This window comes from Nerophis lumbriciformis, linkage group LG33 (genome assembly GCF_033978685.3).
Source record: "Nerophis lumbriciformis linkage group LG33, RoL_Nlum_v2.1, whole genome shotgun sequence".
Lineage (NCBI taxonomy): Eukaryota > Metazoa > Chordata > Actinopteri > Syngnathiformes > Syngnathidae > Nerophis > Nerophis lumbriciformis.
In genome coordinates, this window is record NC_084580.2 from 26,500,001 (window position 1) to 26,516,009 (window position 16,009).

Here is a 16,009-nt window from a genome sequence, read left to right on the forward strand (position 1 = left end):
TCACTGCTCCCCTCACCTCCCAGGGGGTGTTTAAGGGTGATGGGTCAAATGCAGAGAATGATTTCGCCACACCTAGTGTGTGTGTGTACGGAGCCCCTAAAAGAACATGGGGGAAATTTATTTTTTTATCATTTTTTTTAGACATGTATCTCGTGCGCACGAGAAACCTTTTATAAAGTTTTATAAAAAAATAAATAAATTTTTTTTTTTCAATAACTTTATAAAAAGTTTTTCTTGCGCACAAGATACATGTCTAAAAAAAATTAAAACATTTTTAAAAATTTTTTTTTATAACTTTATAAAAAGTTGTTCTTGCGCACAAGATGCATGTCTAAAAAAATTAAAACATTAAAAAAAAATTGTTTTTATAACTTTATAAAAAGTTGTTCTTGCGCACAAGATACATGTCTAAAAAAATTAAAACATTTAAAAAAAAATTTTTTTTTATAACTTTATAAAAAGTTGTTCTTGCGCACAAGATACATGTCTAAAAAAATTAAAACATTTAAAAAAAAATTTTTTTATAACTTTATAAAAACTTGTTCTTGCGCACAAGATACATGTCTAAAAAAAATTAAAACATTTTTTAATTTTTTTTATAACTTTATAAAAAGTTTTTCTTGCGCACGAGATACATGTCTAAAAAAATTAAAACATTTAAAAAAAAATTTTTTTTATAACTTTATAAAAAGTTGTTCTTGCGCACAAGATACATGTCTAAAAAAATTTAAACATTTAAAAAAAATTTTTTTTATAACTTTATAAAAAGTTGTTCTTGCGCACAAGATACATGTCTAAAAAAAATTAAAACATTTTTTAATTTTTTTTTATAACTTTATAAAAAGTTTTTCTTGCGCACGAGATACATGTCTAAAAAATTAAAACATTTAAAAAAAATTTTTTTTATAACTTTATAAAAAGTTGTTCTTGCGCACAAGATACATGTCTAAAAAAAATTAAAACATTTAAAAAAAATTTTTTTTTATAACTTTATAAAAAGTTGTTCTTGCGCACAAGATACATGTCTAAAAAAATTAAAACATTTAAAAAAAATTTTTTTTATAACTTTATAAAAACTTGTTCTTGCGCACAAGATACATGTCTAAAAAAAATTAAAACATTTTTTAATTTTTTTTATAACTTTATAAAAAGTTTTTCTTGCGCACGAGATACATGTCTAAAAAAATTAAAACATTTAAAAAAAATTTTTTTTTATAACTTTATAAAAAGTTGTTCTTGCGCACAAGATACATGTCTAAAAAAATTAAAACATTTAAAAAAATTTTTTTTTATAACTTTATAAAAAGTTGTTCTTGCGCACAAGATACATGTCTAAAAAAAATTAAAACATTTTTTAATTTTTTTTTATAACTTTATAAAAAGTTTTTCTTGCGCACGAGATACATGTCTAAAAAAATTAAAACATTTAAAAAAAAATTTTTTTTATAACTTTATAAAAAGTTGTTCTTGCGCACAAGATACATGTCTAAAAAAATTAAAACATTTAAAAAAAATTTTTTTTATAACTTTATAAAAAGTTGTTCTTGCGCACAAGATACATGTCTAAAAAAAATTAAAACATTTTTTAATTTTTTTTTATAACTTTATAAAAAGTTTTTCTTGCGCACGAGATACATGTCTAAAAAAATTAAAACATTTAAAAAAAAATTTTTTTTTATAACTTTATAAAAAGTTGTTCTTGCGCACAAGATACATGTCTAAAAAAATTAAAACATTTAAAAAAAATTTTTTTTATAACTTTATAAAAAGTTGTTCTTGCGCACAAGATACATGTCTAAAAAAATTTAAACATTTAAAAAAATTTTTTTTTATAACTTTATAAAAACTTGTTCTTGCGCACAAGATACATGTCTAAAAAAAATTAAAACATTTTTTAATTTTTTTTATAACTTTATAAAAAGTTTTTCTTGCGCACGAGATACATGTCTAAAAAAATTAAAACATTTAAAAAAAATTTTTTTTTATAACTTTATAAAAAGTTGTTCTTGCGCACAAGATACATGTCTAAAAAAATTAAAACATTTAAAAAAAAAATTTTTTATAACTTTATAAAAAGTTGTTCTTGCGCACAAGATACATGTCTAAAAAAAATTAAAACATTTTTTAATTTTTTTTTATAACTTTATAAAAAGTTTTTCTTGCGCACGAGATACATGTCTAAAAAAATTAAAACATTTAAAAAAAAATTTTTTTTTATAACTTTATAAAAAGTTGTTCTTGCGCACAAGATACATGTCTAAAAAAATTAAAACATTTAAAAAAATTTTTTTTTATAACTTTATAAAAACTTGTTCTTGCGCACAAGATACATGTCTAAAAAAAATTTAAACATTTTTTAATTTTTTTTATAACTTTATAAAAAGTTTTTCTTGCGCACGAGATACATGTCTAAAAAAATTAAAACATTTAAAAAAATTTTTTTTTTATAACTTTATAAAAAGTTGTTCTTGCGCACAAGATACATGTCTAAAAAAATTAAAACATTTAAAAAAAATTTTTTTTATAACTTTATAAAAAGTTGTTCTTGCGCACAAGATACATGTCTAAAAAAAATTAAAACATTTTTTAATTTTTTTTTATAACTTTATAAAAAGTTTTTCTTGCGCACGAGATACATGTCTAAAAAAATTAAAACATTTAAAAAAAAATTTTTTTTTATAACTTTATAAAAAGTTGTTCTTGCGCACAAGATACATGTCTAAAAAAATTAAAACATTTAAAAAAATTTTTTTTTATAACTTTATAAAAAGTTGTTCTTGCGCACAAGATACATGTCTAAAAAAATTAAAACATTTAAAAAAATTTTTTTTTATAACTTTATAAAAACTTGTTCTTGCGCACAAGATACATGTCTAAAAAAAATTAAAACATTTTTTAATTTTTTTTATAACTTTATAAAAAGTTTTTCTTGCGCACGAGATACATGTCTAAAAAAATTAAAACATTTAAAAAAATTTTTTTTTATAACTTTATAAAAAGTTGTTCTTGCGCACAAGATACATGTCTAAAAAAATTAAAACATTTAAAAAATTTTTTTTTTATAACTTTATAAAAAGTTGTTCTTGCGCACAAGATACATGTCTAAAAAAATTAAAACATTTAAAAAAATTTTTTTTTATAACTTTATAAAAAGTTGTTCTTGCGCACAAGATACATGTCTAAAAAAAATTAAAACATTTTTTAATTTTTTTTTTATAACTTTATAAAAAGTTATTCTTGCGCACAAGATACATGTCTAAAAAAAATTAAAACATTTAAAAAATTTTTTTTTTATAACTTTATAAAAAGTTTTTCTTGCGCACGAGATACATGTCTAAAAAAAATTAAAACATTTTTTTATTTTTTTTTATAACTTTATAAAAAGTTTTTCTTGCGCACGAGATACATGTCTAAAAAAAATTAAAACATTTTTTAATTTTTTTTATAACTTTATAAAAAGTTATTCTTGCGCACAAGATACATGTCTAAAAAAAATTAAAACATTTAAAAAAATTTTTTTTTATAACTTTATAAAAAGTTTTTCTTGCGCACGAGATACATGTCTAAAAAAAATTAAAACATTTTTTAAATTTTTTTTTTATAACTTTATAAAAAGTTGTTCTTGCGCACAAGATACATGTCTAAAAAAAATTAAAACATTTAAAAAAATTTTTTTTTATAACTTTATAAAAAGTTTTTCTTGCGCATGAGATACATGTCTAAAAATAAAAAAATAAAATAATAAAAAAAAAAGATTTCCCCATGTCCCTTTAGGGTCTCCGTATGTGTGTGACTATCATTGCTACTGATAAATGTCCATTTGCAGAATGACATTTGTAATGAAACATTGACCAGTGCGTCCATAATCATTTCATACACTTGGATCATTCATTTCACTTTGTCTCTCCATACACAGGAAGTAGTCTTTGCCATTCAGTTGTCTTTGGTGGAGTCCTACAAAGTGTTTGTACTGCAAGTAGTGTACTTATTGGAGCTTTTATTACCAAATTAGGAGGTGGAGAAATTGCCATGCAAAATGGCTAATGCTAATTGCAGTAGCATGCCTATGTCGAATCCAATGTCAATTAGCATTGAGCTAGCAGAGCCTTACTTTTGAGATTGCGTGATGATTGAATATTTGATATATATATATATATAAATATATATATAAATAAGAGGTACCTGGAGTGATGCAGTTGGAGTCAAAGCGAGCTTCTGTGGGTAACACCTCTCCTTTATCCAAGGCTTTCTTCGTCTTCTCTTCTGCTTCCTTGGCAGACCTGCACACACACACACACACACACACACACACACACACACACACACACACACACACACACAACACACACACACACACACACACACACACACACACACACACACACACACACACACACACACACACACACAGTACCTGGATTGTAAGAGGTCTTAGACTATATTCAAGTACCTGGACTGTAAGAAGTCTAAGACTATATTCAAGTACCTGGACTGTAAGAGGTCTAAGACTATATTCATGTACCTGGACTGTAAGAGGTCTAAGACTATATTCAAGTACCTGGACTGTAAGAGGTCTAAGACTATATTCATGTACCTGGACTGTAAGAGGTCTAAGACTATATTCATGTACCTGAACTGTAAGAAGTCTAAGACTATATTCATGTACCTGAACCTGGACTGTAAGAAATCTAAGACTATATTTGTTACCTGAACCTGGACTCTAGGAAGTCTAAGACTATATTCATGTACCTGAACCTGGACTCTAAGAAGTCTAAGACTATATTCATGTACCTGAACCTGGACTGTAAGAAGTCTAAGACTATATTCGCTACCTGAACCTGGACTCTAAGAAGTCTAAGACTATATTCATGTACCTGAACCTGGACTGTAAGAAGTCTAAGACTATATTCGTTAAATGAACCTGGACTGTAAGATGTCTAAGACTATATTCATGTACCTGAACCTGGACTGTAAAAAGTCTAAGACTATATTCATGTACCTGAACCTGGACTGTAAGAAGTCTAAGACTATATTCGTTACCTGAACCTGGACTGTAAGATGTCTAAGACTATATTCATGTACCTGAACCTGGACTGTAAGAAGTCTAAGACTATATTCATGTACCTGAACCTGGACTGTAAGAAGTCTAAGACTATTTTCATGTACCTGGACTGTAAGCGGTCTAAGACTATATTCATGTACCTGGACTGTAAGAGGTCTAAGACTATATTCATGTACCTGGACTGTAAGAGGTCTAAGACTATATTCATGTACCTGAACTGTAAGAAGTCTAAGACTATATTCATGTACCTGAACCTGGACTGTAAGAAGTCTAAGACTATATTCATGTACCTGAACCTGGACTGTAAGAAGTCTAAGACTATATTCATGTACCAGAACCTGGACTGTAAGAAGTCTAAGACTATATTCGTTACCTGAACCTGGACTGTAAGACGTCTAAGACTATATTCATGTACCTGAACCTGGACTGTAAAAAGTCTAAGACTATATTCATGTACCTGAACCTGGACTGTAAAAAGTCTAAGACTATATTCATGTACCTGAACCTGGACTGTAAAAAGTCTAAGACTATATTCATGTACCTGAACCTGGACTGTAAAAAGGCTAAGACTATATTCATGTACCTGAACCTGAACTGTAAGAGGTCTAAGACTATATTCATGTACCTGGACTGTATGAGGTCTAAGACTATATTCAAGTACCTGGACTGTAAGAAGTCTAAGACTATACTCAAGTACCTGGACTGTCAGAGGTCTAAGACTATACTCAAGTACCTGGATTGTAAGATGTCTAAGACTATATTCAAGTACCTGGACTGTAAGAGGTCTAAGACTATATTCAAGTACCTGGACTGTAAGAAGTCTAAGACTATACTCAAGTACCTGGACTGTCAGAGGTCTAAGACTATACTCAAGTACCTGGATTGTAAGATGTCTAAGACTATATTCAAGTACCTGGACTGTAAGAGGTCTAAGACTATATTCATGTACCTGGACTGTAAGAGGTCTAAGACTATATTCATGTCCCTGGACTGTAAGAGGTCTAAGACTATATTCAAGTACCTGGACTGTAAGAGGTCTAAGACTATATTCATGTCCCTGGACTGTAAGAAGTCTAAGACTATATTCATGTACCTGGACTGTAAGAGGTCTAAGACTATATTCATGTACCTGGATTGTAAGAGGTCTAAGACTATATTCATGTACCTGGACTGTAAGAAGTCTAAGACTATATTCAAGTACCTGGACTGTAAGAAGTCTAAGACTATACTCAAGTACCTGGACTGTAAGAGGTCTAAGACTATATTAATGTACCTGGACTGTAAGAAGTCTAAGACTATATTCAAGTACCTGGACTGTAAGAAGTCTAAGACTATATTCAAGTACCTGGATTGTAAGAGGTCTAAGACTATATTCAAGTACCTGGACTGTAAGAGGTCTAAGACTATATTCATGTACCTGGACTGTAAGAGGTCTAAGACTATATTCATGTACCTGAACTGTAAGAAGTCTAAGACTATATTCATGTACCTGAACCTGGACTGTAAGAAATCTAAGACTATATTTGTTACCTGAACCTGGACTCTAGGAAGTCTAAGACTATATTCATGTACCTGAACCTGGACTCTAAGAAGTCTAAGACTATATTCATGTACCTGAACCTGGACTGTAAGAAGTCTAAGACTATATTCGCTACCTGAACCTGGACTCTAAGAAGTCTAAGACTATATTCATGTACCTGAACCTGGACTGTAAGAAGTCTAAGACTATATTCGTTAAATGAACCTGGACTGTAAGATGTCTAAGACTATATTCATGTACCTGAACCTGGACTGTAAAAAGTCTAAGACTATATTCATGTACCTGAACCTGGACTGTAAGAAGTCTAAGACTATATTCGTTACCTGAACCTGGACTGTAAGATGTCTAAGACTATATTCATGTACCTGAACCTGGACTGTAAGAAGTCTAAGACTATATTCATGTACCTGAACCTGGACTGTAAGAAGTCTAAGACTATTTTCATGTACCTGGACTGTAAGCGGTCTAAGACTATATTCATGTACCTGGACTGTAAGAGGTCTAAGACTATATTCATGTACCTGGACTGTAAGAGGTCTAAGACTATATTCATGTACCTGAACTGTAAGAAGTCTAAGACTATATTCATGTACCTGAACCTGGACTGTAAGAAGTCTAAGACTATATTCATGTACCTGAACCTGGACTGTAAGAAGTCTAAGACTATATTCATGTACCAGAACCTGGACTGTAAGAAGTCTAAGACTATATTCGTTACCTGAACCTGGACTGTAAGACGTCTAAGACTATATTCATGTACCTGAACCTGGACTGTAAAAAGTCTAAGACTATATTCATGTACCTGAACCTGGACTGTAAAAAGTCTAAGACTATATTCATGTACCTGAACCTGGACTGTAAAAAGTCTAAGACTATATTCATGTACCTGAACCTGGACTGTAAAAAGGCTAAGACTATATTCATGTACCTGAACCTGAACTGTAAGAGGTCTAAGACTATATTCATGTACCTGGACTGTATGAGGTCTAAGACTATATTCAAGTACCTGGACTGTAAGAAGTCTAAGACTATACTCAAGTACCTGGACTGTCAGAGGTCTAAGACTATACTCAAGTACCTGGATTGTAAGATGTCTAAGACTATATTCAAGTACCTGGACTGTAAGAGGTCTAAGACTATATTCAAGTACCTGGACTGTAAGAAGTCTAAGACTATACTCAAGTACCTGGACTGTCAGAGGTCTAAGACTATACTCAAGTACCTGGATTGTAAGATGTCTAAGACTATATTCAAGTACCTGGACTGTAAGAGGTCTAAGACTATATTCATGTACCTGGACTGTAAGAGGTCTAAGACTATATTCATGTCCCTGGACTGTAAGAGGTCTAAGACTATATTCAAGTACCTGGACTGTAAGAGGTCTAAGACTATATTCATGTCCCTGGACTGTAAGAAGTCTAAGACTATATTCATGTACCTGGACTGTAAGAGGTCTAAGACTATATTCATGTACCTGAACTGTAAGAAGTCTAAGACTATATTCAAGTACCTGAACCTAGACTGTAAGAAGTCTAAGACTATATTCAAGTACCTGGACTGTAAGAGGTCTAAGACTATATTCATGTCCCTGGACTGTAAGAAGTCTAAGACTATATTCATGTACCTGGACTGTAAGAGGTCTAAGACTATATTCATGTACCTGAACCTGGACTGTAAGAAGTCTAAGACTATATTCAAGTACCTGGACTGTAAGAGGTCTAAGACTATATTCATGTCCCTGGACTGTAAGAAGTCTAAGACTATATTCATGTACCTGGACTGTAAGAGGTCTAAGACTATATTCATGTACCTGGATTGTAAGAGGTCTAAGACTATATTCATGTACCTGGACTGTAAGAAGTCTAAGACTATATTCAAGTACCTGGACTGTAAGAAGTCTAAGACTATACTCAAGTACCTGGACTGTAAGAGGTCTAAGACTATATTAATGTACCTGGACTGTAAGAAGTCTAAGACTATATTCAAGTACCTGGACTGTAAGAAGTCTAAGACTATATTCAAGTACCTGGACTGTAAGAGGTCTAAGACTATATTAATGTACCTGGACTGTAAGAAGTCTAAGACTATATTCAAGTACCTGGACTGTAAGAAGTCTAAGACTATATTCAAGTACCTGAACTGTAAGAGGTCTAAGACTATACTCAAGTACCTGAACTGTAAGAAGTCTAAGACTATATTCATGTACCTGGACTGTAAGAGGTCTAAGACTATATTCAAGTACCTGGACTGTAAGAAGTCTAAGACTATATTCATGTACCTGGACTGTAAGAGGTCTAAGACTATATTCAAGTACCTGAACTGTAAGAAGTCTAAGACTATATTCAAGTACCTGGACTGTAAGAAGCCTAAGACTATATTCAAGTACCTGGACTGTAAGAGGTCTAAGACTATATTCAAGTACCTGGACTGTAAGAAGTCTAAGACTATATTCATGTCCCTGGACTGTAAGAGGTCTAAGACTATACTCAAGTACCTGGACTGTAAGAGGTCTAAGACTATACTCAAGTACCTGGACTGTAAGAGGTGTAAGACTCCATTCAAGTACCTGAACTGTAAGAGGTCTAAGACTATATTCAAGTACCTGGACTGTAAGAGGTCTAAGACTATATTCAAGTACCTGGACTGTAAGAGGTCTAAGACTATATTCATGTACCTGGATTGTAAGAGGTCTAAGACTATATTCATGTACCTGGACTGTAAGAAGTCTAAGACTATATTCAAGTACCTGGACTGTAAGAAGTCTAAGACTATACTCAAGTACCTGGACTGTAAGAGGTCTAAGACTATATTAATGTACCTGGACTGTAAGAAGTCTAAGACTATATTCAAGTACCTGGACTGTAAGAAGTCTAAGACTATATTCAAGTACCTGGACTGTAAGAGGTCTAAGACTATATTAATGTACCTGGACTGTAAGAAGTCTAAGACTATATTCAAGTACCTGGACTGTAAGAAGTCTAAGACTATATTCAAGTACCTGAACTGTAAGAGGTCTAAGACTATACTCAAGTACCTGAACTGTAAGAAGTCTAAGACTATATTCATGTACCTGGACTGTAAGAGGTCTAAGACTATATTCAAGTACCTGGACTGTAAGAAGTCTAAGACTATATTCATGTACCTGGACTGTAAGAGGTCTAAGACTATATTCAAGTACCTGAACTGTAAGAAGTCTAAGACTATATTCAAGTACCTGGACTGTAAGAAGCCTAAGACTATATTCAAGTACCTGGACTGTAAGAGGTCTAAGACTATATTCAAGTACCTGGACTGTAAGAAGTCTAAGACTATATTCATGTCCCTGGACTGTAAGAGGTCTAAGACTATACTCAAGTACCTGGACTGTAAGAGGTCTAAGACTATACTCAAGTACCTGGACTGTAAGAGGTGTAAGACTCCATTCAAGTACCTGAACTGTAAGAGGTCTAAGACTATATTCAAGTACCTGGACTGTAAGAGGTCTAAGACTATATTCAAGTACCTGGACTGTAAGAGGTGTAAGACTATATTCATGTACCTGGACTGTAAGAGTTCTAAGACTATATTCAAGTACCTGAACTGTAAGAAGTCTAAGACTATATTCAAGTACCTGGACTGTAAGAGGTCTAAGACTATATTCAAGTACCTGAACTGTAAGAGGTCTAAGACTATATTCATGTACCTGGACTGTAAGAGGTCTAAGACTATACTCAAGTACCTGGACTGTAAGAGGTGTAAGACTCCATTCAAGTACCTGAACCTGCGTCCTCTCTGCTGGTTCATCTTAGCCCTAGGGGCCACACCGTCCACAGCCATGAAGAAGACCTGGCGAGGTTTGATGATGCGGAAGAGAACCTCCAAGTAGTGAAAGATGTCTGCAAAGATCTTCTCCTCTGAGATGCGGAAGTGGACGTCCTCGTCGTTGGGGTGAGAACATTGATGGATGATCCCGTTCATGTCCAGGTACAGATGATCAAACTCTGGGATCTGCACACAACACCACACTCACTAGTAACTCATCTACTACATCACACACTCATCATCTACTACATCACACACTCACTATTAACTCATCTACTACATCACACTCTCTTCATCTACTACATCACACACTCATCATGTACTACATCACACACTCACTATTAACTCATCTACTACATCACACACTCATCTACTACATCACACACTCATCATCTACTACATCACACACTCACTATTAACTCTTGTACTACATCACACACTCATGTACTACATCACACACTCACTATTAACTCTTGTACTACATCACACACTCATGTACTACATCACACACTCACTATTAACTCTTGTACTACATCACACACTCATGTACTACATCACACACTCACTATTAACTCTTGTACTACATCACACACTCATGTACTACATCACACACTCACTATTAACTCTTGTACTACATCACACACTCATGTACTACATCACACACTCACTATTAACTCTTGTACTACATCACACACTCATGTACTACATCACACACTCACTATTAACTCTTGTACTACATCACACACTCATGTACTACATCACACACTCACTATTAACTCATGTACTACATCACACACTCACTATTAACTCATCTACTACATCACACACTCATCATGTACTACATCACACACTCACTATTAACTCATCTACTACATCACACACTCATGTACTACATCACACACTCACTATTAACTCTTGTACTACATCACACACTCATGTACTACATCACACACTCACTATTAACTCTTGTACTACATCACACACTCATGTACTACATCACACACTCACTATTAACCCTTGTACTACATCACACACTCATGTACTACATCACACACTCACTATTAACTCATGTACTACATCACACACTCATATACTACATCACACACTCACTATTAACTCATGTACTACATCACACACTCATGTACTACATCACACACTCACTATTAACTCATGTACTACATCACACACTCATGTACTACATCACACACTCACTATTAACTCTTGTACTACATCACACACTCACTATTAACTCATGTACTACATCACACACTCATGTACTACATCACACACTCACTATTAACTCATGTACTACATCACACACTCACTATTAACTCATGTACTACATCACACACTCATGTACTACATCACACACTCACTATTAACTCATGTACTACATCACACACTCATGTACTACATCACACACTCACTATTAACTCATGTACTACATCACACACTCATGTACTACATCACACACTCATTATTATCTCATGTACTACATTACACACTCACTATTAACTCGTGTACTACATCACACACTCATGTACTACATCACACACTCACTATTAACTCATGTACTACATCACACACTCACTATTAACTCATGTACTACATCACACACTCGCTATTATCTCATGTACTACATCACACACTCACTATTAACTCATGTACTACATCACACACTCATGTACTACATCACACACTCACTATTAACTCATGTACTACATCACACACGTACTACATCACACTCACTATTAACTCATGTACTACATCACACACTCATGTAGTACATCACACACTCACTATTAACTCTTGTACTACATCACACACTCACTATAACTCATGTACTACATCACACACTTACTATTAACTCATGTACTACATCACACACTCATGTACTACATCACACACACTATTAACTCTTGTACTACATCACACACTCACTATAACTCATGTACTACATCACACACTCACTATTAATACTTGTACTACATCACACACTCATGTACTACATCACACACTCACTATTAACTCATGTACTACATCACACACTCACTATTAACTCATGTACTAAATCACACACATGTACTACATCACACTCACTATTAACTCTTGTACTACATCACACACTCACTATTAACGCTTGTACTACACCACACACTCACTATTAACTCTTGTACTATATCACACACTCACTATTAACTCATGTACTACATCACACACTCACTATTAACTCATGTACTACATCACCCACTCACTATTAACTCTTGTACTACACCACACACTCACTATTAACTCTTGTACTACACCACACACTCACTATTAACTCTTGTACTACACCACACACTCACTATTAACTCATGTACTACATCACACACTCACTATTAACGCTTGTACTACACCACACACTCACTATTAACTCTTGTACTACATCACACACTCACTATTAACTCTTGTACTACACCACACACTCACTATTAACTCATGTACTACATCACACACTCACTATTAACTCATGTACTACATCACACACTCACTATTAACTCATGTACTACATCATATACTCATGTACTACATCACACACTCACTATTAACTCTTGTACTACACCACACACGCACTATTAACTCATGTACTACATCACACACTCACTATTAACTCATGTACTACATCACACACTCACTATTAACTCATGCACTACATCACACACTCACTATTAACTCATGTACTACATCACACACTCACTATTAACTCATGTACTACATCACACACTCACTATTATCTCATGTACTACATCACACACTCACTATTAACTCATGACCATAAACACAAAGTACATGTAGAACATAAACACACACATGTAACATGATAGTTGTACACGTAGACAACAATATGATAATAAAGAAATAGAAATAAACTAAAGTAAATGAAGTACTTTCTGAGCACATTTAACAATAATATTAACATATGTTTAACACAATAACAATAATAACATTAACATATGTTTAACACAATAACAAAATATTAACATATGTTTAACACAAAAATAATATTAACACATGTTTAACACAATAACAATAATATTAACACATGTTTATCACAATAACAATAATAATATTAACACATGTTTAACACAATAACAATAATATTAACACATGTTTATCACAATAACAATAATAATATTAACATATGTTTAACACAATAACAATAATATTAACAAATGCTTATTTTAACAACTAATATTTTAAAAACTAATGTTTCATTCAGACTTATTTTAACAACTAATATTAATTCAGACTTATTTTAACAACTAATATTTTAAAAACTAATGTTTCATTCAGACTTATTTTAACAACTAATATTAATTCAGACTTATTTTAACAACTAATATTTTAAAAACGAATGTTTTATTCAGACTTATTTTAACAACTAATATTTCATTCAGACTTATTTTAACAACTAATATTTTAAAAACTAATGTTTCATTCAGACTTATTTTAACAACACATTTTAACAACTAATGTTTTAACAATATTTTAACAATGTTTTACTCACTTATTTTAACAACACGTTTTAACATCTTATGTTTAATTCAGACTTTTTTTAACAACTAATGTTTTAACAATATTTTAACAACAAATATTTTAACAACTAATATTTTAAAAACTAATGTTTAATTCAGACTTATTTTAACAACAAATATTTTAACAACTAATGTTTAATTCACTTATTTTAACAACTAATATGAATTCAGACTTATTTTAACAACTAATGTTTTAACAACTAATGTTTCATTCAGACTTATTTTAACAACTAATATTAATTCAGACTTATTTTAACAACTAATGTTCAAACAATGTTTTAGTCATACTTATTTGAAGTTATGTTTTAACAATGAATGTTTCTTTACTCATACTTTAAATCAACAAGTCATATTTGAGAGAAGAAATGCTTAACTTAAGTCACTTATTTGAACAATAAATCTTTGAACTGCGTTGGAAAAAGAATAGAAATGTAGTCAGTATACTATAAACATGTACTTTCAGTGTGTATAGTATAAAGATGGAGTTGACTAGTATAAAGATGTAGTTGACTAGTATAAAGATGTAGTTGACTAGTATAAAGATGTAGTTGAGTAGTATAAAGATGTAGTTGACTAGTATAAAGATGCAGTTGAGTAGTATATAGGTGTAGTTGAGTAGTATAAAGATGTAGTTGAGTAGTATAAAGATGTAGTTGAGTAGTATATAGATGTAGTTGAGTAGTATATAGGTGTAGTTGAGTAGTATAAAGATGTAGTTGAGTAGTATATAGGTGTAGTTGAGTAGTATATAGGTGTAGTTGAGTAGTATATAGATGTAGTTGAGTAATATATAGATGTAGTTGAGTAGTATAAAGATGTAGTTGAGTAGTATAAAGGTGTAGTTGAGTAGTATATAGGTGTAGTTGAGTAGTATATAGGTGTAGTTGAGTAGTATAAAGATGTAGTTGAGTAGTATAAAGGTGTAGTTGAGTAGTATAAAGATGTAGTTGAGTAGTATATAGGTGTAGTTGAGTAGTATATAGGTGTAGTTGAGTAGTATATAGGTGTAGTTGAGTAGTATAAAGATGTAGTTGAGTAGTATATAGGTGTAGTTGAGTAGTATAAAGATGTAGTTGAGTAGTATAAAGGTGTAGTTGAGTAGTATATAGATGTAGTTGAGTAGTATATAGGTGTAGTTGAGTAGTATATAGGTGTAGTTGAGTAGTATAAAGGTGTAGTTGAGTAGTATATAGATGTAGTTGAGTAGTATATAGGTGTAGTTGAGTAGTATATAGATGTAGTTGAGTAATATATAGATGTAGTTGAGTAGTATAAAGATGTAGTTGAGTAGTATAAAGGTGTAGTTGAGTAGTATATAGGTGTAGTTGAGTAGTATATAGGTGTAGTTGAGTAGTATAAAGATGTAGTTGAGTAGTATAAAGGTGTAGTTGAGTAGTATATAGATGTAGTTGAGTAGTATATAGGTGTAGTTGAGTAGTATATAGGTGTAGTTGAGTAGTATATAGGTGTAGTTGAGTAGTATATAGGTGTAGTTGAGTAGTATAAAGATGCTAGCGATGCTAAGCTAAGTGTTACCTGGTGTTCCTTGACTACTTCACTCAGACAAGGATAACGCTCGGAGATCCAGCGATAAAACTTGGGCACTCCCATGTTGAAAGTCTGCGAGAATGTTGTTGAATGAGAATGTTATTCCAAGTGCAGAGATAAAGACAAAGTTCTTCAATCAAAGATTTCCTTCCTAGCGGCCTGTGTCCAGCCAAGTGGCCCTGGTGTCTCCGCTAAATGCTTCCTCCGTGTTTCCAGCCTCTTTAGTTCCCCCACCCAGCCCCGAGAACACAAAACATTTTCTTTCAAAACACATTTTCGCGACTTATTTATGCTCCATAATTGTACACAATATGGTTCAATAATTACATAATGGCATGAGTCATAAACAACATTTAAAATAACAAAATTCACGAGCGTACCGGTCAATATTTTACAATCAAAATAGGGGAAACACGCATTGTGCTTTTATTTTGAAAGCCTAACTTGTAGTTGTTGCCGCGCGGGCCGGAAGCTGACCTG

The 16,009-nt window shown here is 32.1% G+C and overlaps 1 protein-coding gene across 2 annotated transcripts in view; it reads right to left on the reverse strand.

Moving 5' to 3' along the window:
- The window catches only part of xrn1 (5'-3' exoribonuclease 1), a 95,339-nt gene extending 79,558 nt beyond the window's left edge, over nt 1-15,781 (reverse strand). For both annotated transcript variants that reach the window (XM_061928237.2, XM_061928236.2), the window contains exons 1-3: nt 15,518-15,781; nt 10,357-10,589; nt 4,183-4,280 (exon numbers count right to left, since the gene is read on the reverse strand). In XM_061928237.2, the coding sequence (XP_061784221.1) occupies nt 4,183-4,280; nt 10,357-10,589; nt 15,518-15,592 (406 nt within the window). In that variant the 5' untranslated portion in view covers nt 15,593-15,781. The remainder of the gene's footprint in view (nt 1-4,182; nt 4,281-10,356; nt 10,590-15,517) is intronic.
- Nucleotides 15,782-16,009: the final 228 nt, after the last annotated feature.